Source organism: Xiphophorus hellerii, chromosome 18, assembly GCF_003331165.1.
Source record: "Xiphophorus hellerii strain 12219 chromosome 18, Xiphophorus_hellerii-4.1, whole genome shotgun sequence".
NCBI classification, from domain to species: Eukaryota; Metazoa; Chordata; class Actinopteri; order Cyprinodontiformes; family Poeciliidae; genus Xiphophorus; species Xiphophorus hellerii.
This window is the reverse complement of record NC_045689.1, coordinates 12,226,496-12,248,673: the sequence shown is the minus strand read 5'-3', so window position 1 is coordinate 12,248,673 and position 22,178 is coordinate 12,226,496. Positions and strand designations below refer to the sequence as shown.

The 22,178-nt window shown below is 38.6% G+C and overlaps 1 protein-coding gene across 2 annotated transcripts; it reads left to right on the top strand.

Annotated features, from left to right (window-relative positions):
• The first annotated feature begins 94 nt into the window (after positions 1 to 94).
• Positions 95 to 16,265, top strand: rinl (Ras and Rab interactor-like). Of its 2 annotated transcripts, XM_032590414.1 has the most exons (11): positions 95 to 2,406; positions 2,596 to 2,761; positions 8,163 to 8,274; positions 9,146 to 9,218; positions 10,290 to 10,378; positions 10,467 to 10,549; positions 12,141 to 12,360; positions 12,452 to 13,120; positions 13,207 to 13,530; positions 13,603 to 13,734; positions 14,690 to 16,265. In XM_032590414.1, coding segments are annotated over exons 1-11 (2,364 nt in total). In that variant the 5' UTR covers positions 95 to 2,404; the 3' UTR covers positions 15,184 to 16,265. The 2 variants fall into 2 exon arrangements, with proteins under 2 accessions (XP_032446305.1, XP_032446306.1); XM_032590415.1 differs by lacking the exons at positions 95 to 2,406; positions 2,596 to 2,761 and adding an exon at positions 5,840 to 5,899.
• Positions 16,266 to 22,178: the final 5,913 nt, after the last annotated feature.

Below are 22,178 nucleotides of genomic sequence, written 5' to 3'. Positions count from 1 at the left end.
TATGAATGCAGTTGATTAAAAATGATAGTGGAAATGTCAGACTGAAACTCTAGTTACCGCACTTTGCTCCGTCTGTCATTCACCTGCCTAATAACGATTTGCTCAGGATTTCCTCCTTCTTAGTAGTTTAAACTCTGTACGATGAGGTCAAAGGTCATCCCCCCGGCAGATGTAGATTTAAAATCGTTTTTATTCAGTCAAGAAGTTTGTTCTGAAAATAAATCAGATTGGCATCTTTCAAAAGAGAATAAAACAACGTAAAAGGAGAATGAAGTTAAAAAATGATTTGTTGAGTGGAATATTGCGTGTCAAAAAGAATAAAATCTTTGAGAAGTCTTTAAGGTAGGAAGAGCTTCTTTCCATCACCCTAATCTTTTGCTCAAAGATTCTCAGTCAGATTCAAGTCATAACTCTGAGCTGCTCCAGAACATTAGCATTATTTCTCTATCAACAAATATCAGAGGTGAGCAGTGATGAAGTAAATTTACTTGAGTACAGTTTTTTTTTGTACTCGAGTACAAAAAAACTTGTAGCAAAGTGAAGTACACTTCACTTTGAGTAGCATGTTTTTTTAGTTTTTTGGAAAAACTTTTTCTCATTCTTATTCGTAAAACTTTCATTTCATTCACAGTGAATGTTGAAAACATTGTGTGATGGCTTGTGCTAAGTTGTCTCCACTCCCAGTCTCAGTTGTTTCTCTGCTGAGTCCAGGTGGGTTTGAAGCAAAAACAAGCAGCGGAATGAAGCTGCTGCTAACTGTATTCTTCTTTTATTGTGATAAAACGGGTAAGTAAATCCACAATTGCAGCACAGATGAGTAGGGATGCACCGATTCTTCGTCCGGCACATTTCCTTCCTTAACTTTGGGAGATCGGTGATCAGCTGATGCTTACATGTGAAACAGATCTTCACATCCAATCATTCAACAGTGGTTGATTGGTCTAAAAATCAACCACTGTCCTCTTTTGCTCTCCTATGAGAGAGGTTTGACTGACAGACCAGCCCACAAGGTCATGTCTGCACATTTTCAGCTAGAAATAGTCACACCACTGTTACCAACATTTCAGACAAAATAATTTTGTCGTCCAAAAACAGAATTGGCAGGTCAAGCTTAAAGATTGGTAATCGGCGCACGCCTACAAATGATGCTTAATTTTTGTATTTTTTGCTTTTAATCCACTAGCTTGTTTAAACGCAATCATGTTTTTTATTTAAAGAGGTACAGCGTCCTCATTGTGCTTTAATGTTGACAACAATAAAGTCTTATTGGACACATGTTCCAAATTTCCTTTTGGACAGTTAAAACGGGAGTAAATCATTTAAAATAATGTGTGAAACTGCATTCATAAAGTTCTATTATATTATCATGTAATAGAGTAGATCTTTCTTCACTTAAAATTTTATGGTATGCAATAAAAACAAAGATTTATTTTTAAAATATATATATAAATAATGGATTTTTAGGATAATGTGTTAGTTGGAATAATGGTTAAATATGAAATTTTGCTCCTTGCGTCCACTCCAGCAGTCGATGGGGGAGCGTCGGGGTCAGCACTGGAAAGTTCACCAGTCCATCACTGGGCAATTAAGCCCAGGACTGTGTGGTTGGTTGTCTGTCCATCACTGGGCTTTATTGCCCAGTGTACTTGATCCTACATCGTTTGAGATTATGATGTAGGTTAGCACCTTTTCTGATTTAAAAACGACCATTAATCTTTTTTGCCCTGGAAACACTGACCTATCAACAACACCTCAAAGCGAACGGTTTCTGTGACATGCAGAGCTGTGAAAGCTATCCAGTCCACTCACAGAGAGCACAAAATAACCTCAAACCTTTGTTAAATTGTCCTTTTTTTTTCTTCTGCTGCAAGACTTTAGAGCTTGTTCCTCTCATGTGTGACATGTTGTGCCCTATAGAAATTCACAGATTATCTTAGCATTTAAAGGTTGTAAAAGTTGCCCAGCAGAGGACATCCGCAGCTTCGCAGTTACACATAAATATAGCCTCATGGTGCATTTAGAGAACATGCAGTCTGTTCAGAACTTGCTCAGAGTTTTGGTTAACCACAGGCTGACTCGAGAAAAGGGCAGGGTATAAGTAGCTGCTGTGAGTTTTCTAATGGAACCCTAAGTTGCTTTAGTTGTTATGTGAAACGGGACAGAAGGGAAAAATTTCTTCTCAGCAGCACGGGTCGTTGATACAATGTTGAAATGTGGAAAATTTGTCCCATTAATGCAGGAAATCTCTTGGGGTTGTGTTGCAGAGACGAAAGTGAACTTCCTATTTTAGCCCCGCTGGTATTTTGAGCTCTTAAGCAACACGTTCTCTGCAAGAAGGAAAGAGGAGTTTAAGAGAGAAAAAACTGAAAAATGTGCAGAAATTTCTGAGGAAACGAAGAAAGACATGTAAGTACAACCTGATTACTTGTCTTTAATTATTTTTGAAATTTTGGAAGAATTCAAATTACAAAAAAAACCCCCCAAAATTACACCTACGATTGTTCCCAGGCTGTAAACTTTCTCTGCAGAGGTGTCAAACCGTTGCTCTGTGTGCATAAATATGCTGTGCATGCCGGTCATAGTGTTTGTGTCCAGGGCAGTGCATGCTCCTGTTAACGGGACGACAGCAATCCCATGGAGAAGCAGCCGGCGGAGACTCTCGCTGCTGGAGAAACTCAGGGGCTGTCAGGACGCCTGGTGTCCCGGGGCCCCCTGGGACAGAGAGGGGGCCCATGCTGCTATCCGTGGAGCACCAGCCGGGGTAAGAGAGGAATTATCTGTTCAGTGACGACAAGTTCGTAAACAAGAATTTGTTGAGAGCATAATTTCTATACTAGAATGAATTCCTTTTTTGAGAAATAATGACCAGACCACTTATTTACTTTTTTTAACTTGTATATAAGTAAAATATATACATACATATATATATTTATATTATTGTTGCCCTGCCATCTAAAAACAGACAATTATACAAAGACACTTATCAAAAGACACTTAAAAACAAATAGTGCTTATATTTTTAGTAGCCTTTTAGGTTTTATCTCAAAATGGAAACAAAAGATGACAAACTTTTAAGAAATGTTCTCAACTGAGTCTCTGATACGTCCAAATGTTAGAGAATTTAAAAACCAGGTCCTGCTGAAAAAGCCTGTGTGACATGAATGGATACGTGTTCATTAAAATCAACAATGATTTGTAAGTTTCTGTTTTTAAACTTATCCTCAGTTGGAAAAAGTTGAGGCACCTTTTTGTCAAAAGGCCAAGAAGTGTGGCTCCTAAAATCCGAATATTGTAAAAAAAAAAAAAAAAAAGTTCTCACTTTAGAAAATAAGGCTCAGGTTATCGTTATGCATAGAGTGAAATATTTCATCCCTTTGTTTCTTGTAATTTTGATGGATAATAAAAACCCAAAACTCTGAATATTACATAAGATCAGTCTTCTGAAAAGCTCATTTTTATGCCTTAAATTCTTGTATTTATTGTTGAGTAAATTACTGCACCAGTGCGCCTGACATGGAGATGATCAGGTAACGGTGTTATGGAGGTCCAGATTTCTTTGATATCTCCCTACAGGTCATCTACCTTGGTGCGTCTGGTGTTTCTTATCTTCCTCTTGAAAACATTTCATAGATTTTCTATGGGGTTAAAAGTCAGGAAAGTTTACTGGTGCATCAAGCTCAGTACCATCACAGTCATAGAAGCAGCTTTTGGTAGCTTTGGCAGTGTGGGCAGCAGGTGCCAGGTCCTGCTGGAAAATTAAACCAGCATCTCCGTACAGCTTGCCGACAGCGGCTTCATTTACCGTGGTCTTCGGAAACCCAGTGGACCAGAACCAACAGATGATCCCCCAAACCACAGCCAATTTCACTGACTGTGGAAACTTCACACTTCTGTGCCGCCCCACTCTTCCTCCAGACAACTTGGACCTCGATTTCTAAATGAAATGCAGAGCTTACTTTCATTTGAAAACTGGACTTTGGACCACTGAGCAACAGTGGTCCAGCATAAGTAAGACACCTCTGCTATAGAGTGGTCTGACATATGGAATGCAACATTTGCAACCCATATTTAGGATTCGTCTGTTCGTAATGACTCTTGGTGTGCTGACTTCAGCCTCAGTCCACTACTTGTGAAGCTGCTTGATGATCCTCTCAAAGCTGCAGTTAGCCCTGCTGCCATTGCACCTTTTTCCTCTACACGTCTTTCTTCCTCTCAACTTTCTATGGAAATCCTTGGATACAGCCCTGTGTGATTAGCAGTGACCTTTTGTGGCTTTCTCTTTTAGTGGAGGGGATCAATGATTGTCTGTTGGACAACTGACAAGTGAGCCATCTTCCAAACTCTGTAAGCTACAATTTGCAATTTGTGGATTCAACAAATATCACTTTTATTGATATTTTATTGATCATCTGTATTTCTGATGCCTTCAATTTTGTTTTAAACAATCTGCAAGATGTAAACATCAAAATTACAAGAAAGAAAACCTTGTCATATTTAACTCTGCTGGTCATATATAGGAGCTTCACTTTTAGAAGCGAGTGACAATTGGATGATTAACAGGATTCTTTAACACCTCATGGTGTGTTGAAGAAGTAATTCATTTATTTGTATCAGGTGTGCTGGTTCAGGAAAACCTGTAAAAAATGAAGGACAAAGCATTTTGAGGACCAGGATTTAAAACTACTGGTTTTCAAGTCACACTGCCCTGAATTTCTTTTGGTGTTTCCCTGCTTGAGTACATCTGATTTAAATGATTGTGGTTAAGCAAAGGCCTGCTAACCAGTCATCAATTAAAGTCAGGCATGCTGAAGCAGGAAAGCACGTAAAACGTGAAGGACAATTTGTCTTGAGGACCAGGACTGAAACTCTGGTCTAGATCGCCTGACCAGAGGCTGAGTCAAGAAGAAGACCAAACCAATTTCAAGGCTGTAACAATATTATAGTGGTTGTGGCAAACATAAGCAAGAAGGTGTCCAATAAATTACCTCTCCATTTTTACACTGTAAAAATCCATGTTGACACTCCTGAATGCTTCTCCAAGTTGCAGTAAAGAAAACAATGTTTCTGACTTTTCTTGAGGGAAAAAAATGAGTCCAGCAGGTCTGAGATCAACACAGGATGGACTGAAAATGTATTCAAGTCCAAGACTTTGAAAATGGGGCCTCAAGACCAAATCCATTCAAGTAACGTCAAACTACGGCATGGTAACGGGGTTTTTGTTTTACAGAAACATTACTATGACTTTGCTACCGATGATCCAACCGTTTATCATCTATACACTTTTTTGTGTTTAGATAAGTTCTCTGTGAATCTAATCATCTAATTGTTTATTGTGAGAAATGAAGCAATTTCTCCTCTGAAAGACATGCTAAATTTTGGCCTTTTCAGTACCTCCTAAATCTGTTTAGACTTGATGTGATGAAGCTATGCAGTTCATGTCGTGGTCCCTCTGTTTTATATCTGCATGAATAAAATTATTATGCTGCTTAGTTTTATGAATATTTTCAGCTCTTTTTAACATTATAAACCAATGTAAGAAGTTTCTAAAACGGAATATGCTTCTCCCTCAGTACTCAGAGTAATTTCTGATCACTCTGGACATTCTGTGCCCAAAGTGATATTTATGCCTTTGTTGCTATGTTTTGCATATCACCATCAACCTTTTGGTTCTCTTATGCAATCTAAATATTTTCTGAAACTTGATATCTTGAATTTTTTTTTTTTTTATCCTGTTCAGCCCTTGCTCTCTCCGAGGCATCTGCAGTTCCCTTTTCTGCTTTACATCTGAAAATACAAAGAATGCTTTTTAAGCTAAATGCAGAAGTACTGTTGATTCATAGCCTGAACGTATCAGGGAAATGACTTTACAAAATGGATGCACCAGCTGCAGAAAAGCTCTGTGAGTAGCGAAAGACTTTAGCTTTTTACAGGCCGATCGTTTTAAATCGCAGCCTTCTGTTTATGCTAACCGGAAGCATCGGGTTATTAACCTATGAAAGAGGAAGAAGGCTTTTTGTTGGTACTTTTCCGGTGTGTTGTGGAGTTTGTGGTATGACATAGATGTAGAACAAAAAAAAAAATGACTCGGCGGTTGGGTTGTAGTGAATCACCTAAAAAAGTGGACGTCATTTGTGTCATTCTTTGTTGAGTGATCTTGTCTTTATTTCTGAGCACTCTGAGCCTAAAAGCCACATCCTGCATGTATGTTCATAATTTTTTCATCCTAATGTGTGGGAACACCTCTGAGCTGAGGTGAGTGAGCGGTTTCTCTGGACTCAATGTGTTACTCAAGTCCACCGTGACTCAACCTACCGCTTTGCTCTGTTGCTGCTTCTGCTTCCAGGAAAACGCAAAGGTGATCTGACTGATAACAGCAGTCTCTAATAACAGCATCTCAGTTTTTTAATCTTTTGGTATAAACATCAAAAATGCTTCTTGAGATGAAGGAAAGAAACCCTTTTTAAAAAAACGGTTAAAACATTTGAGAGCTTCCTCTTTTTTTAGCACGCATATACTGAGAACCTTTGCCTTGAGATTTCGATTCAAATGTTGCTGAATCCTGATTGGTGCATACAAGTGTGACATCACATTTTTGCTTTTACACATATTTCAGTAACTTGGAAGGGATAACAGGATGCTGTGTCTATTAAAAGGATTAACCAGTGACGTTGTTGTGTTAAAATGACTAAACCTGTCATGTGAATGTAATAAATGTTTATAGGTCTTTTGCTTTGTTTTCGAATAAATTAAACATTAACCAAAATCCACAAAGTTAGTTTCTGAAAGACAAGATGTCAGTCACAAGTTTATGGGAACAGAATTTAAAGGAAATACTTCCTAGATTTTGTGTCACGAGTGAATTTTTATTGTTTATATCAGATGTAGTGGTGATTTCAGGTCATGTAGTGACGGATTTGCTGCAGTAGATCAGAAAACCCACTAAACATATTTAGTTCAATATATAATGAAGCAACGCCAGAATGAAGACAGAGATAAACAGATGCTACCATAGTTGTTACAAAGACAAAGAAGCACTTGTTTATTTCTAGAAATTCAACATAAACAGATTGAATATTTATATTTCTACAGGGGTAAATATTACATTTGATTAATTTTCAACACAACATAAAGTAGCCTTTAGCAGGAAGGATAAGTTAAATGGTAAAATATTGAAGTTAACTTTTAATAAATATTAAAATATTTAAAGAACCATCAAATGCTCACATTATAACTCCGGCCTAAGGACTGAAGTTCTAACTTACCACAGTGTGGGGTTAGAAGTGACCTAGATGTTGTAAATTTGATTTGCACTATTAAGTCCCTCAAGTCCCTTGCCTCTGAACTGAGGCAAGGAACTTGAGACTTGACTTGGACTTTTCCCTCAAATATTTGAAAGACTTGGACTTTTAAAAAATGACTTACAAACGTGTGTGTGTTTGGTCCTCACTGCCAAAACAAACCTTCCTCAAACTTTTTAATGAGCTTTTTCCAAAATCCTCTCCTGACTGTGGTTATTGCTGTTGCTTGTGTATCTTTTTCTGACACATCTTTTTCTTCCACTCAACTTTTCATCCAGATTCCATATCTACTCATTTCTCGAGCAAGAACCTTTTAGTGGCTTACCTTTCTTGTGGAGGATTTTGAAGTCAAGCTAGCAGTCTTCCCCTTGACCATAGAACATAACTAATGTGTTTGTAAAATCCATTTTCATTGTTCATATAAGGTGAATGATTTTTGTTTTTAGGCCAACAGTCGATTAGCAGAACAGAATCTGAATTATTAGATCAATCTTGCTGCAAGATCTACCATGTAGAACTGCTGAGACAAACTGAGCTATATCTGGGTCGCATGATAGTAAACTTCACCACACACAATATCTTCACATGTCTACATCGCTTAGAGAAATGTATTTGAGTCTTTGAGAGATCAGAATGACACCATGTTGCTAAAAAGATGAACTGCTGTAGCTTTCAAAAACCACACTTTTAAATTGTCAGTGTTTTATATCCACGCCTCGGTATCTCTCTTCTTGTGGCCTGGTTGCCATGGAGCCCCGCTGCGAGGTTTGTGTGTGCTGGAGTTTCAGAGGAAACGTCTTACTTCTCAGCAGGCTTCAATCGCACTTCAGACAGCTAAAAGAGTCACTTTGTGTTTCCCTGCAGAGCTTCCTGATTGTGCGAGACTCTGTGACGTCTCAGCCCTGCCTACTGTGTGTGTCTGCAGGAGATCAGGATGGAGAAGTTCTCGATTATAAAATGAACTGCAAGGGAACAGGTACGAAATAATGGATACAAACATTTATCTGGGCGGATCCCGGTTAACCGAGGTCCTTTGAGTTTCTCTTTCGACATTTCTTTACTGATTTGTTACTTCCACTAAACATTGCAAACAAACACGTCAGTCAGTCAATATTATGATAAGGCCAATGATACCATCAAGTTTAAATATGTCTACATATGTTCAAATATCCGCCCAGTTATACTTGGTGAACTAAGTATTTGAAGGTTTCTCTTCAAATGCAATCATTTTTTTGTAGCCATCAAAAAGTTTTACATGTAATTCTAGAAATTCATTTCCAACTCATCAGCCTTTAACTGGTGGTGGCTGTTTCACTTAAATGTTCACACATGGTTGGGTATTCCAGCAGGGGAAAGAAATCCCAAATGGAGGAATTCAGGCTGACATTAACCTTTTGCAAAATCCTGATTAGTACGGTTGCAGGTATTTTCTGTGTCTGTGCAAACTATTAACTCATATTGTTTGAACTTGTGCACCTGCTGTCTGTTGTTTGATAAATTAAAGTTTTCTTATATAATTATTCTACTCCAGAGAAATAGGTTTAAGATATGTGATAATAAAACACATGACACTGTTTTTCACTCAAAACTGTATCTGCTGACCTGCTGAAACGTGCTTATTATAAACCGTCTATTGTCAGGAAAATAGTGAATGACTGAGAAAAGCAGCAAGCATAACCACTTCAGCGGTGACAGCAAATTTTCTACAGAAGTCCCCTTTATAAACTTCCTTATTTAAAGCACAAATGTAATGGAATGTAATGTAAGGCACATTCTCAGAATGTTCTTAACTTTAATGAAACGTAATGACACTGAGCTGCTCACTCTTCTCTATTTTTCTGTGATAGCCTTCCAGCTCTCTGAGTCTCGTCTGTCTTTCTCTGATTTGCCTCAGCTGGTGCTCTTCTACTCTTTGACCAGGTAGGAACATACTTTACTGCTTTTGCCGTATTTACAGTTGTGAGCTGAACCTTTTTGTTATTTGAGTATGAGATATACAGAGAAATAAAGTCAAATGGAGATTTTAAAGTTCTCTTAAAAACCTTATAGGATATACAGGTAATGTCAACTTTAAAGTCTTGCCAAACCTCTTAAGCAAATTTAAACATCGTATTGTTACAATGCCTTCAAGAAGTATTTATACCACTTGAATTTTTACACATTTTGCTGGATAGGAGTACAACATGTTTACATATTGTACAGTGTGTTATTCCTTTGTCTGTTTTTTATATTTTATGTTTTTATCTTTGTGTGAATCTACATGCTTTGATTGCCGTTTACTTTGATGTTGCACTAAAATCTCCCCCCTGTGGGGCAATAAAGTATATAATCGATCCTATTACCAGTCATGGAACCCGTGGTCCAGATAAATTTATTGTTCAGAGTGGCATCTAAATTAATTAGCTCTGCCAAATGCATCTCTTGGCTGCTTCCCTGATCAATTCAATCAATTCTCTTCTGTTCAGATATCTAAACTGCTGTTTTGTTTAGATATCAGAGCATATGTTAATAAGTTTGCAGTCGTTCCTTCCTGCCTCCACTTTTGAATAATGGATTAAAGAGTGCTGTGTTAGAAGTTTAAAAAATGATATAATGTTTTATGACCCAGGCATTGCTTTAAACCTAACCAGACCTTCCTCCCTGACCTCTCTGCTGCTCTCCTTGCTCTTTATGACATCGTTTGTTTTCTGATGTAACAAACCACATAAGAGCTGGATTTTGTTATAGATTAAATGACATTTAAGTGAACTCTTGGATAATCAGACTAATCAATACCCAATGTATTCTTTTTTGGTTAAAAAAAAACATATATTATTTACCTTTTACTTCACTGTTATGTCAAGCATTGTGTTGCCAAGCATTATGTTGCTGTATCATATTAAATCTATTAGTTGTGTGAAATTCTTTTATGGTTCCTTTCCTGCATATGTTCGAGATATATTACCAAGGGTTGTGAATATTTTTACATGTCTCTTTCTCTCTCCGTATCAGGGATGTGCTGGCTGTCTGCCTGTCCATCCCCCGTTGGATCTACAGTCCAACTGAGATGAATCAAGATTGTCTCTCTGAGCTTGAACCTAGTGAGTCCTTGGTTCCAGTCTCCTGCATCAAAAATACAAAACTACAGTAATTTTAAAACCATGTTAAGTAATGATTTCTGCTCTACAGAAATGTGGTTGTCCACGCCACCTGAACAACAAGCAGAAGAAATGCCCAACAAGGAGCCAAGCCATGTGATGTGCTCTATTCAGGTACGTTATTTTGTTAGTGTGAGTAAGCGTACCCGCCAAAGGAACAACTTCTCTGTTTTTACTCAGTGAGGAAGTTCAAAGTACTGCAATCCTCCCAAAAGCTGCAGTAGCACTAAACAAAACATTCACTGAGCGACTTGAGGAGGAACTTTGAAAGTTAAATTCATGCTAAAAATAATTCACTTCCTAGAGATGTAGAATAGGATAGCTTGTGACATTAGTTACCCACTTAGTAAAAATAGTTCCAACCTGTTGCTTGTCAAGCTTGTTGCTTGTTTACTTTTGTTTCTCCAAGTAAACAAAAAAGAAAAGTTGGAAACAGAAATGTTGCTCTTTGTACAGTCTTTGCAGGCCCTCAACTGGTCAAATTATAATTATTTTCTGAAATAATTAGAACATTTGTCACACTGCCATGCTTTTAGTCCCACTTAAAGCATTTGACATGCTGTGGTGAGTGAATCTTTTTTAAATCAAGTAGGAGTGGCTGCATGGTGTGCCATTAGACCAGCAAAGGTTTGTTAACAATTATGTTTTATAAAAGCATTTTCTATAATGTAGAATTTGCTAACTTTGCGTTATGTCTACATTAACTGGATTTCTGGAAAGTTTCAAAAGTTATTTATGTTGGAGCCCACTTCATGCCCTACACACTATTACAACATTAGTAAAACTGCTTTACAATTGTATTTTTCTCACATCCATCATAATTTCTTCTGACTTTATCTCCATTTCATTTCAAATGTAAATTTAAGAGGTTATATTGCTGAGTGGAAATGGCAAATAGTGTCACGTTTTAATCACACTTGCTTAAATCCTAGTGTAGTAAAGTTTGTGGACTTAGTTGAGGATCACACAATGTATGCTACAGTATCAGAAGAATAAAAAGGCAAAGCAGAAGTGTTATTTACTCCAGGCAGTATAACTGCATGCTATTGAAATGAATTGTGAGAGCTAGTGGAAATTAAATACATGAGTCTAAAAGATCAAATGAAGACATCATTGCAGCTGCAAATAGAAGCAAATAGAAATTGCCATAAAAAAAATAAATTGGAATTTCAAATGACTGTTTGGATGCAGTATTTGTCTATAATGTTTCCAATGGCATGCATTAAAAGTCTGCTTTGCAGTCATATTTGTGTGAGTTGAATTACCCTGGTGGCCAACCCTGGTGTTGAGCTTAGTGATCAAGATGCAAAGTTCATAAACGCGATGACAGGAAAGACATACTTAGGAAAATGGGGTTAATTACAGTTGATACTATCATATCTAATATTATTATAATATTGCAATTTAATTTTTTTATTTCATTATTACTGTGCAGTGCTAGATCTGAGCAGATGTTATGTAAATATTGTTTTTCTATTGGAGTTTGCTAGTGATTTACTGAAAAAGGTCTCCATTTCTGTGAAAACCATGTAATAAAAGGGTTTAGTGTTAATAATAACAATGTAATTGTTCTCCCTATGCCTTTTAAAATGCTTGGTATTCGCAGATGTGGGGATTAAAAAGCGGAAAATATCTGCCTAAATATGAGACGGACCAGTCAGTCTTTCCAATCTTATTTTTTGCTCATTTGCTTGTTTTTCTGAAGCTGACTTCTGCCAATGGTGCCCTGTGCATCATAAATCCCCTCTACGTTCATGAACATGGAGATGACTGGTTGACTCACCGGCCAGCGGCTTTACAGTTATCAAATGTCAGGCGAGAGCGACGCCTCAGCACCACCCGGACTTGGGCAGGGGCTGGGATACAAAGCAAACGAGCCATCTCACTGGACCAGGTATCCAAAGCTGCCAGTACAGAGGGATCAGGTCAGAGTCAAATGCATCGACACACAAAGATTGCGTTTTAAGCAGGTGGTTAAGCTTTAATTTAAAAGAGCGTGGTTTTTTCGTTGAGCAGGTCTGACCAGAGCCAGGTCCGCTGATTCCCCTCTCATCCCACAAACGCCAACAGAAGTGGTCCTCAGGAGGCCCAGCCGGGATTTAACGTGTAGCATCCCTCAAAGAGCGAGCACTGGGAGCCTTTCCACGCCCACCACACCAGGAACACCTGAGCAGCACCGCCACAGCAGCCCCGTGCCTCAGTCTCCACACAGGGTGTCCTGGATTGAAGATGGAGTTTGGTTGCCTCCACCCAGGCCTTCGTCTTTGCTCCAGCCCCCATCGCTGGAGCTTGACTCGCTGTCGATCAGCAGCATAGAGGAGGAGCAAGAGAGCCAACTAGCAGGCCCAGCGCCCCTCCACCCTTCAGCGCACCGCTTGGCTGGTAAGGTCATCAACCGTCTGTCGGCTGTGGGCCAGGCACTCGGTGGTCTGGTGTCCCAGAAGAAGAGGCTGACTAATCGGGTGGTGGAGATGAGCGAGAAGAAAGGAAACGCCTTTGGAGAGGCAGTTAAAGGATTTGTAGAGATGACCCTGAAGGGAGGTTCTGACCCCACTGGGCCTATGGGAGCAGAGTACCTACAGGAAGTGAGGTCATCACTTTCCACGCTCAGGGAGATCTTGTTGGAATATCCAGACATTCAGGCCATACTGGACAGCATCACTGACTTAAATGACTCTGAGATCGGTGAGAGACTCAAATACCCTTTTGTTGCCAAGATGCATTTATTCTTGTGTATATTTCTCATCATTTGTCTTTAAATCCTCCTCTAGACTCTCTGGTGGAGCTCACTCTTCACAAAGTGGCCTTGAAGCCCGTTTCCTCCCATCTCTACTCCTGCATTCACACCTCCAGGACCAATGACGGCAGCTTTCAGCGTCTCCAGGGAAACTTCCTGTTGCTAGAAAAGAACGGAATTGAAGAACTTGGTGGATCAAAAGGAGTCGGAGTCCCTGATTCTGTCACATTGGAGAGAATACAGCAGAGATGGGTCAGTATGCATGAGACCTACTCCCCAAACAAGAAGAACCAGATCCTCCTCAAGGTCTGCAAGAGCATTTACCACAGCATGAGCACTAATGCTACTTCTAGTGCAGGTAATGTATGTTTGTTAATGTCCCAGTACTGAGTGAGGATGGGCCGGTACCTGAAACTCTTCTCTATTGCAGGTGCGGTGTTTGGAGCAGATGATTTCCTGCCTTGTTTGACCTGGGTGCTCCTCCGTAGCAACTTGGTCAGCTTACAGGTGGACACGGACTACATGATGGAGCTGCTGGACCCCACACAGCTACAGGGAGAAGGTGAAACCAATAAGTGCCATATTTTACGGACTATAAGTAGCGTCATTCAAAAACTGTCAAGAAGAGAAAAAAAACATGTTTAAGTTGCAGTTATTTAAAAATTGTTAAACTTGATGGGATCTTTTCCATGTTAATGATTTGATCTGGTGACACATTGTGTTCAGTTGCTTTTCAACAAACTCTTTGAAAACTTTGGTTTCACTGCAAAAGCACTTGTTCTTACCAAGTATTTTGGTCTAGGTTCTAGTGCAAATATCTTAGCACACTTGAAATAAGACGGAACTAACTTACAGGTATTCAGCAAGAAATATGATCTTGTTATAAGTAAATAATTCCTTAATACTGATTTTTTTAAAAGCACTAGTTCCACTGGCAGATTATTTCACTTTTAAGAAGACATTTTTCCCATATTATAAGTGAAATAATCTTCCAGTGGTACTTTTTCCTCAGTCTTGAGGAATTATTGACATAAAGGACAAGGAAGCTGGTCAAAGTTGAAAAGATGTGAAACTCGCCTTCCAGCAGGACTGTAAACATACATAAGTATCTATTTGAATGGCCTACTCAAAGCGCAGATCAAAATCCAGTAGAGAATTTGTGCCAAGATTTAATAAAATAATGTTACCCCATCCAGTCTGATGGCGCTGTTTTCAAAAGAATAAATCAGTTTCCAGACCGCCAAGAGGCTTGCAGGTGGTTCCACAAAGCCTCAACAGAGCTAAACACAAATGCACTCCACACTTTTCAGATTTTTGCTTGTAATGTCTGTTTCCACTTCACTATCGCTTCAAATCCTAACAAAAAATGGTTACGTTTTTGAATTTAACAGCGAGGTGCCAATCTCAACACTTTCACAAGGAAATATTGACTGAAATACAAAACCACAGCTTTCGTACAGTGTTGTCTAAAGTTTGTCAGTGTTGTTAAGACTCTTTTTTTTTTATCTTCTTTACAGGTGGCTACTATCTTACAACTCTATACGCCTCTCTCTTCTACATCACTAGCTTTCAGCCGCGGCTGGCTGCCCGCCAGCTCAGTGTGGAGGCCCAACACTCTATCAACCAATGGCATCGCAGACGCACGCTCCACTGCAACAAGTCCCGTCGCAGCGTGCACAGACGGACGATTCGCAGGCAGACGGCCAAGCAGAACTTGGAGACAGAAACTGAGAGCAAGAGTGAAAGTGGGGGAGACAATGAGCCTGAAAATGCTGACGTTTCAGAGTGGCACACAGAAACCAGCGCGGATGCTGAGTGGAGGCCAAGTGAGAACACAGAGTGTGAACAGGAACTAGGAGACCAGCCACAGACCACCGTGCAGACAGACTTTCAACCTGCGAAGCAGCAAGAGGTGATGACCAGCGAACAGGAAGACAAGCTGAGTGTTTGCATAGAAACAGAGGAGGCTAAAGACGATTCTGATGGAGACCTGAGAGAAGACCTGAGGTGACAGTATGGGACAGTTTGTCAAAGTCTTTCCCCCTGGGTCAAACAAACCCTTCGTAAACCCACATTAATCGCTCCTCTAAAACAGCACCATAGTATCATCTGCATTCTTACATCAAGAAAGTCCCTGATGTGAGTCTTAGCTGAGGGGGTTCAGAGTGTTGCTTTCATGTTTGGCCCATGCCTCTGTGCGTTTCCGCTCTGTGTATCGACTTTATCTTCCTGTTTAGATGGTGATTCTAATTTAACCTGTGTGCGTGTTTGTATTAGACCTGGTGCACAATGCTTCTCGCTCTTTGAAACCGGACATTAGGTTAACTTCTCCTCAACTCTGAACACTGAAAAGCAGAGTCAGCAAATTAGACAGCGATCTTAGAGTTTGTCAATCAATATAGCCTTGCAAAATTATTCATACCCCGTGAACTTTTTCGCATTTTATGACTTCACAACAATGTATATGTCATGCTCTGGGATGGCCTGGTCACAGTTTAGATGTAAATCCAAATGAGAAGCAATGACAAGCTGTTTTGGCCAAAATTTAAAAGAAATTGTACATAAGCAAAGATGGTAGACATCTGTTGTTGTTTTCAGACTGAAAATTTTGATTTCTCAGAAACAAAAGGAGAAAATTTTTTTTTAAAACAAATAAATACAGTTTGGTTAAAATGAAATCCTATTTTTGATATTTCCCAGTGGGACCACTGACCGGTGACCTGAGATGGAGTTATCTAATATGTCAATTAAGCTTCTATCATTTTTATATGCAAATGCATATTATATTAAATACATCTCTGTGATCAGATTAAAGTTATACACTGATGTGCTGTTGCTATTTCTTTTCAAATAGGCAACTGCTTCCAGCTAGAAGCATCACTAGCTTGTTTCTTTATCACTGTACCTCAAACAAATTGTTGCCAGTGGGGGTTTGTTATAGGTCAGTAATATTTAACTGAGATTTCTGTCTTCAAGATTATATCTGTGTAGCACACACAAGTTTTTATTTATCAGAGAGCTATAATGTTCAATGGATGTGTAGCACTGCTTGCTTTTAAATAAAGATCCCTTCTCCTTCTCCTTGCTAACCTGCCTGGCATCAAACAGCATCTTAATTTAAAAATTAATTTCTATGGTTTTCAGTTCCCTACAGAAAACTTAACCCAATCAAAAGTTAAAATGATTAAAATAGGAACATTTTGCTAACTCAGTAGTTCAACAAAAATTATTTCCACCTGCACCACAAGATGGCAGCATTACACCTTCAGTAACATCTTCATTGTTTAGAAGCACGGATCATAGTTTATCTAAAAAACATGTTTTTTGAGTTTGGGTCTATTTAGAATAGGTAGTAATTGTAAAGCATGATCTAGAAGCAACTTAAAAACAACCTGAAAATGGATACAGATAATTATCAGTGAGAACAAAAACACATCTTGAAAGGCTGAGAAAAAATGTTGTAATGTTGTTGGCCTGTTGTTTAAAATAAACATAGTATGCATTTTTAGTTTGTAGAAACTCCCTTATTACAGAAGGAAAATGTCAGCAGTAGCTTGAGATGTATGTGCTTCACCTGACAGCAAACTTTGTAAACCTTCTGATTTCTTTATTTTGTGTTCCACTTTTGTCCCCTGGACACAATTTTACCCTTTAGAAGGCTGTCATGGAAATATTCTTTTCAAATATCTTCAATTAATTCATTAACTTTGGCATTCACCATGCTAAACAAATATAGTCATAAAATTTCAGAAATTGTAAAAACAAATTAACTGAATTACTTCCTCATGTTCTCCTGAGTCCTGCTAATGACCTGATTATTTGACTCAGGTGTGTTGAAGCAGAGTCGCATCTAAAAGTTGTCAAGGACCAGAGCTGAAAGGTTTGGAGCTTATCACAAAATGCAAAATACTAGGATTATCTATATATAAACTACTACACATAAATTAGTGAGTGTTAAAGCTAAGTTGTTCCAGTAAAATGAAGTTGTAGTGAAGAAGAGGCTCAAAACACGTCAAGTTCCAACTGAGGAGGGAAAAAATATTAATCAAGCGCTCCCTCGTAAGTGTTTAAGGAGGTTGAAGCTGAAGGTTAATAGATGCTGTTGAATTTGAAGCACAAGCTAAAGTAGCTGCTTGAGCTGCAGGTTGTGAACTGAAAGTTGTGACACTTAAAACACAGATCCTGTTCAAGTGAAAGACAACTGAATAAACTTCAAGATCTGCAGATGTTAAAGGCTGAAAAGCTCTAAGGACGTTTTCTGGCCGCATTTCTTCATATCAAATTATTGCATAGTTATTTTTTTTATTGCCTTTTAATCAACAGCCTGTAAATTCAAGTGTTCTAGCACAGACTAATGATTGCACATGCACTGAGAATGCACACATGTAAATAGTTATCCAGGGGCCCTCTTATGTAAATGTACACACTCGAAGTCATGGACACACGCATATGGAATTATCTCGCCTCTGCATCCTGAACGCCCCAGCCAACCAAATTTGCCTAATGAGACATCTGGCATTTTGCCTGCATGTGGATGCTGAGCCCAGAAACAGCTGGGTCGTCTCACACACACACACACACACCCCCACCCACGCATGCACACACTTCGGCCTAAATCTGAGGAAAGTGCTGTGGTCCAGACTAAACTAGCCAGAACCCAATCTCACACTCTGACTCTCCTCTGAAACGCACTTCTTTTACACATGTGATATATTATGCATACATGAGTCTGTTACACACTCAGCATGGCCATAAATTAGATATATGGCAGTGGTGACTGCTGGAGGAAAGGGTGCACTGAGAAGAGAGGAGTGGATGTGAAGTAAGGAGGAGGGGGGCAGATGGCTGTGGCCTGAGGCATTAGAGGTACTAGCAACTAAACACGGAGACTGCTGCAAACACACACATGCATACCTATATATATATATATATATATATATATATATATATATATATATATATATACATATATATGTATATATATATATATACAACCCAATCAACTTTCAGATTAATTCAGCTAATAATTATTTGATCACTTGAATAAATTCATAGACTTTATGTAGGACAATGAGCTCCGTCCCAAGATAGTCAGGTAGTTATTAAATATGAAACGAAACTTAAACATTTACATCAGGGAGTTTTATTTCCTCATAAAATAAACATAATATATTATTAATGCAGCTTTGTTAGCAAGAGAGATCTGAGCAGACTAAGAAATCTGATTAAAAATCTGTTTTTTTTATCCATTTGAATATTCAATTGCTGTCTGCATGTAAATGTTGCAGATTTTGAAGTTTTCAAAACAATGTAAGAAAAGAAAAGATTAAAAATAAGCTTTGCTTTCGTTTGTTATTACTATTTGCCAATATTATGTTTTTTATTGTGTTATTTAAGTATATCTAAAAGCCTGGGAGATATTTGTGAAACACTGACAGAGACATCTAAAAACATTTACTGCTCTTATTGTCAAATTTGATTGAAAATAAAATTTTATTTTAACTTGAAAATCTAAAGAAAATTATTGTAAATGCTGCTTATTATAGTTCTCAATAAAATCATTATCCTCACATCAGGGATTCTCACAAAAGGGAAACTAGCTTTGCCCCGGAAAACTGTAATCAATGCAGCTCTGGTGCTTCACTAAGCTTCTTTTGATCCAAAGTTCATTGAATATTTCGGTTTTAATCCAAGTAAAGCCTCCTCCATGTTTCAGCCTGTCTTATTTCATATTAGATTTTTTAAATTGTGTTATTTTCCTGTTTGCAGCCCTTAAACCAGTCCAGGTGACACACACACACACCCACCCCCCCACAGTTTGGTTGCATCTTTACCATCCTGCACTGCTTTGTTCTTATCTGCCACATGTTCCCTACTCTGCATGTTTGTGTCTTTGTCTTTCCGGCGGCCTTTCAGAGACTTTCACCATCCAGCAGCTTGCCTCTGTCACAGCTTGTCCGCACACAGACAATGAGGTTTCCCCCTGTTGCTTTTTTACTCCTTTCAGTCCTGCTGGAGCTTCGACATTCCCTCTAAAGTCATTCAGTTCCTCCCTGTTCTCTTCCTCCTTTCCCCGCTGCATTCCTCCGTTTCTTTTTTTACTTTCTCCACCCCTCCCTCTTCCTCACTCCCCCTCTTCCCTTTTCTCCCCCTTGTCTGAACTCTGACAGGTGTGTAATTGAATGATTAATGATCAGAAGAGTGACCCTCCTCCTACATACACACCCCCACACACACACACACACACAAACTGATTATGTTAAAATGTGATTTTACATATTTATATACACACTCACACACAAACGCCCAGTTTCACACAGGTGTGCACATTTTCACATCTCACACATTCATATTACCCCAACAGCCCTAATGGTCAAAACCAGTAGGAGTCTTCAAACGAAATGAAACATAATCAGGACTGTTGCGATTCGCTGAGAGTGAAATATATGGAGACGTGTCGACACAGTGGCAGCGCTGCACTGTTTCCTTAAAATGACAATCATATGGTTTTCATTTTACAGAGTTGTTTCCTTCAGAACTGGTGAAAATGTGCGTCACGCTTCAGTGTCTTTTAGATGTTCAGCTAAAAGCTCAGCTGACTGAATTTTTAGAATTAGATCCTCAAAGAATACATCAGTCTCTCCAGGAAGTTGCAATGTTGCAAATCCATTAATTATCAGCAAATGTTGTAAAACTTGCAATTTTCCCCAACAGCAAGTTGGGGAAAACTTGCTGTTTTCCCACAACTTACTTCCCTACTTTTTCTGCAAATCTGACCAATCACCTTAACATTTTATGCATTTTCTTGTTTTCTGACCAATCACTGCAACTCAGCTTAATTTTGACCAGTCCAAAAATAACCAAAGTAAGCAAAAAGACCTCAAAGAGGTGACTATAGGTGAGTGAATAGGGTGAGTTCTTGACTGTGGGCTATTGCCCAACCAATCCCATATAATGAGTTTCATTTACAGTCAGTGAACAAGATATTGTCACTTAGTGCAAAACAATAAAACATGAGATTCTAATAGGATTTCAATACAAAGGATTTAAAAAGAAATTAAATCCGACACATAATAATTTCTAATAGCAGGTTATCTATCTGAGTTTTAGCTGGGGGTCATAATAGCTCACACATTTTATAAGTTGATTAGCCAAAAAATATAGATTATAGCCGCAATCAAGAGAAGCAGGACGCAATATGTAAACCTCAGCTAATTCTTTACAGAAAAAAATTATAAGTATGATGATTTATTAAAATACCTAGCTAGCCATCGGAATCCCAAATCCTTAGAAATGTATTTCCAGACTAAATTAGAGACTTTCTTTCTCATCTGTCATGGAAGAGGTCTTACTTTTAGCCTACTTCAGGTTGTCTAACAGGTCCTCGTGGTTTGTTGATTCTACAAACAAAAGGTCTAACAGTCATAAGGTCTGGATTTGGTTTATGAAATTAAGCCAAAACATCTGGCTAGTCACACAAATCCTTGATTTACGAAGGCATATATGTCGTAATGATCTGGAACATTTGATAGTGATTAAAAAAATTAAAATAAGATTTATCTAGCCATGATATAAAGCCAATGTTGGAAAATGAAAATCAATAGTTTTTCATTCATTTTAGAGAATTCCTAATAAAAAATAGTTCATAATTAGATATAATTTCTTTCCTGATCTCCTCCGGGTAAAAATTTTAAATCATCTGTATTTGTTGTTTTAAATCTACGACACTTTAAGGTTCGAATTAATGAACGAAAAAAGACACATTTTCTTGTTTGTCCCCAACAAGCTTTGCAGCAAGCCGGAGTTCAGCCTGCAGCTCTCGGAGGTCACAGTGAAGCAAACACTCCTCTGCTTTACATGACAGTGTGTTGGGAAACATGACGGGGGAAACAATCCGGCGTGGAGCTGGATGAGTAAAAGTGAGGCCAGAGTGGTCGAGGACCGAGCGTGTGAGGGGACAAAGAAATGAAAAGTAGAGGGGCGCCTAGGTCAGGACCCGGTGCCAAGGAGAACAACCATTTCCTGTTGACCTCCCACTGAACTCTGGCCCCTGATCCCTCCCTCCTTCTCCAGGCTGATTGGGGGCAGGGAAGAGAGGGTGTGGTGTTCAGGGTCTGTTGTGTGGTTGCCGGGCTATGGATGGATGAAGGAGGACGTATCAGTGGACGTCTGATGGAAGAAGAAAACTAGAATAGAAACACTGAGTGTATAATGGCGTGGTTGAGGAAGGAAGTGTAAAAACAAAAAATTCTGAGCGTGGTTTAGGATTGGGAATAATGATCTGAGAGCTACTCTGTGCTTTAAAGCGTTTGGAGAAATTCAGTCTCCTGGCTGTGAAGATCCAGTGTGTGTGACAGATCGCTGCAGCTGCAGCCTGAGGCCTCCATCAGAGATAAAACAGATAGTTATGGAGCAGGGAGGGACATGACTTATGACTGCAGAAAGGAGGAAGATCACACTATTTTTCAGGGAAAGCTGCTTTTGAAGTGAATGGCTGAGATGTTTATCATGAATGTTTTAATATCTCAGGGGTGGAAAAAAAGATCCCAGCCGTGTGAAGGGCTGTAAATTCAGAGCAAACACAAACATGAAGTCTGTTTTATATTTTCAGGGTGTTAGAGTTTTTGCTTTAAGCATTTCTGCAACATTTCTATCAGTTTTAACACAAAGATCCACTCAGTTCATCATCAAAAATAACAGTTGCTCTTCTGAGTTTGTGACATGCAGTCCAAGAAATAAGAATATTATTTAAGAGTTTATTTGGTTTAGGTAACTCAATACAGAAATTGGAGCTTATTTAAAAGTGTTTTTTTACCGTTTAATAGGTTGGTATTTTGAAAAGGTACTTTTAATCTAATATCATGTTGCCCCATTAAAACACAGATTCCAATTAGCTAAATATGAGTGTCCATGAATTGCAAAAATCTATTTAATATCTGTTTTGTTTATTTGTTTTACTTAACTAATTAAATAAAATTACAACTGAAGATTGCATGATTAACTAAA

Coding starts and splice junctions, on each gene's coding strand:
- rinl (XM_032590414.1), top strand. Junction 10,379..10,466: donor TCTCTCTGAGCTTGAACCTA/GTGAGTCCTTGG, acceptor TCTGCTCTACAG/AAATGTGGTTGTCCACGCCA. Junction 12,361..12,451: donor TGCCAGTACAGAGGGATCAG/GTCAGAGTCAAA, acceptor TTCGTTGAGCAG/GTCTGACCAGAGCCAGGTCC.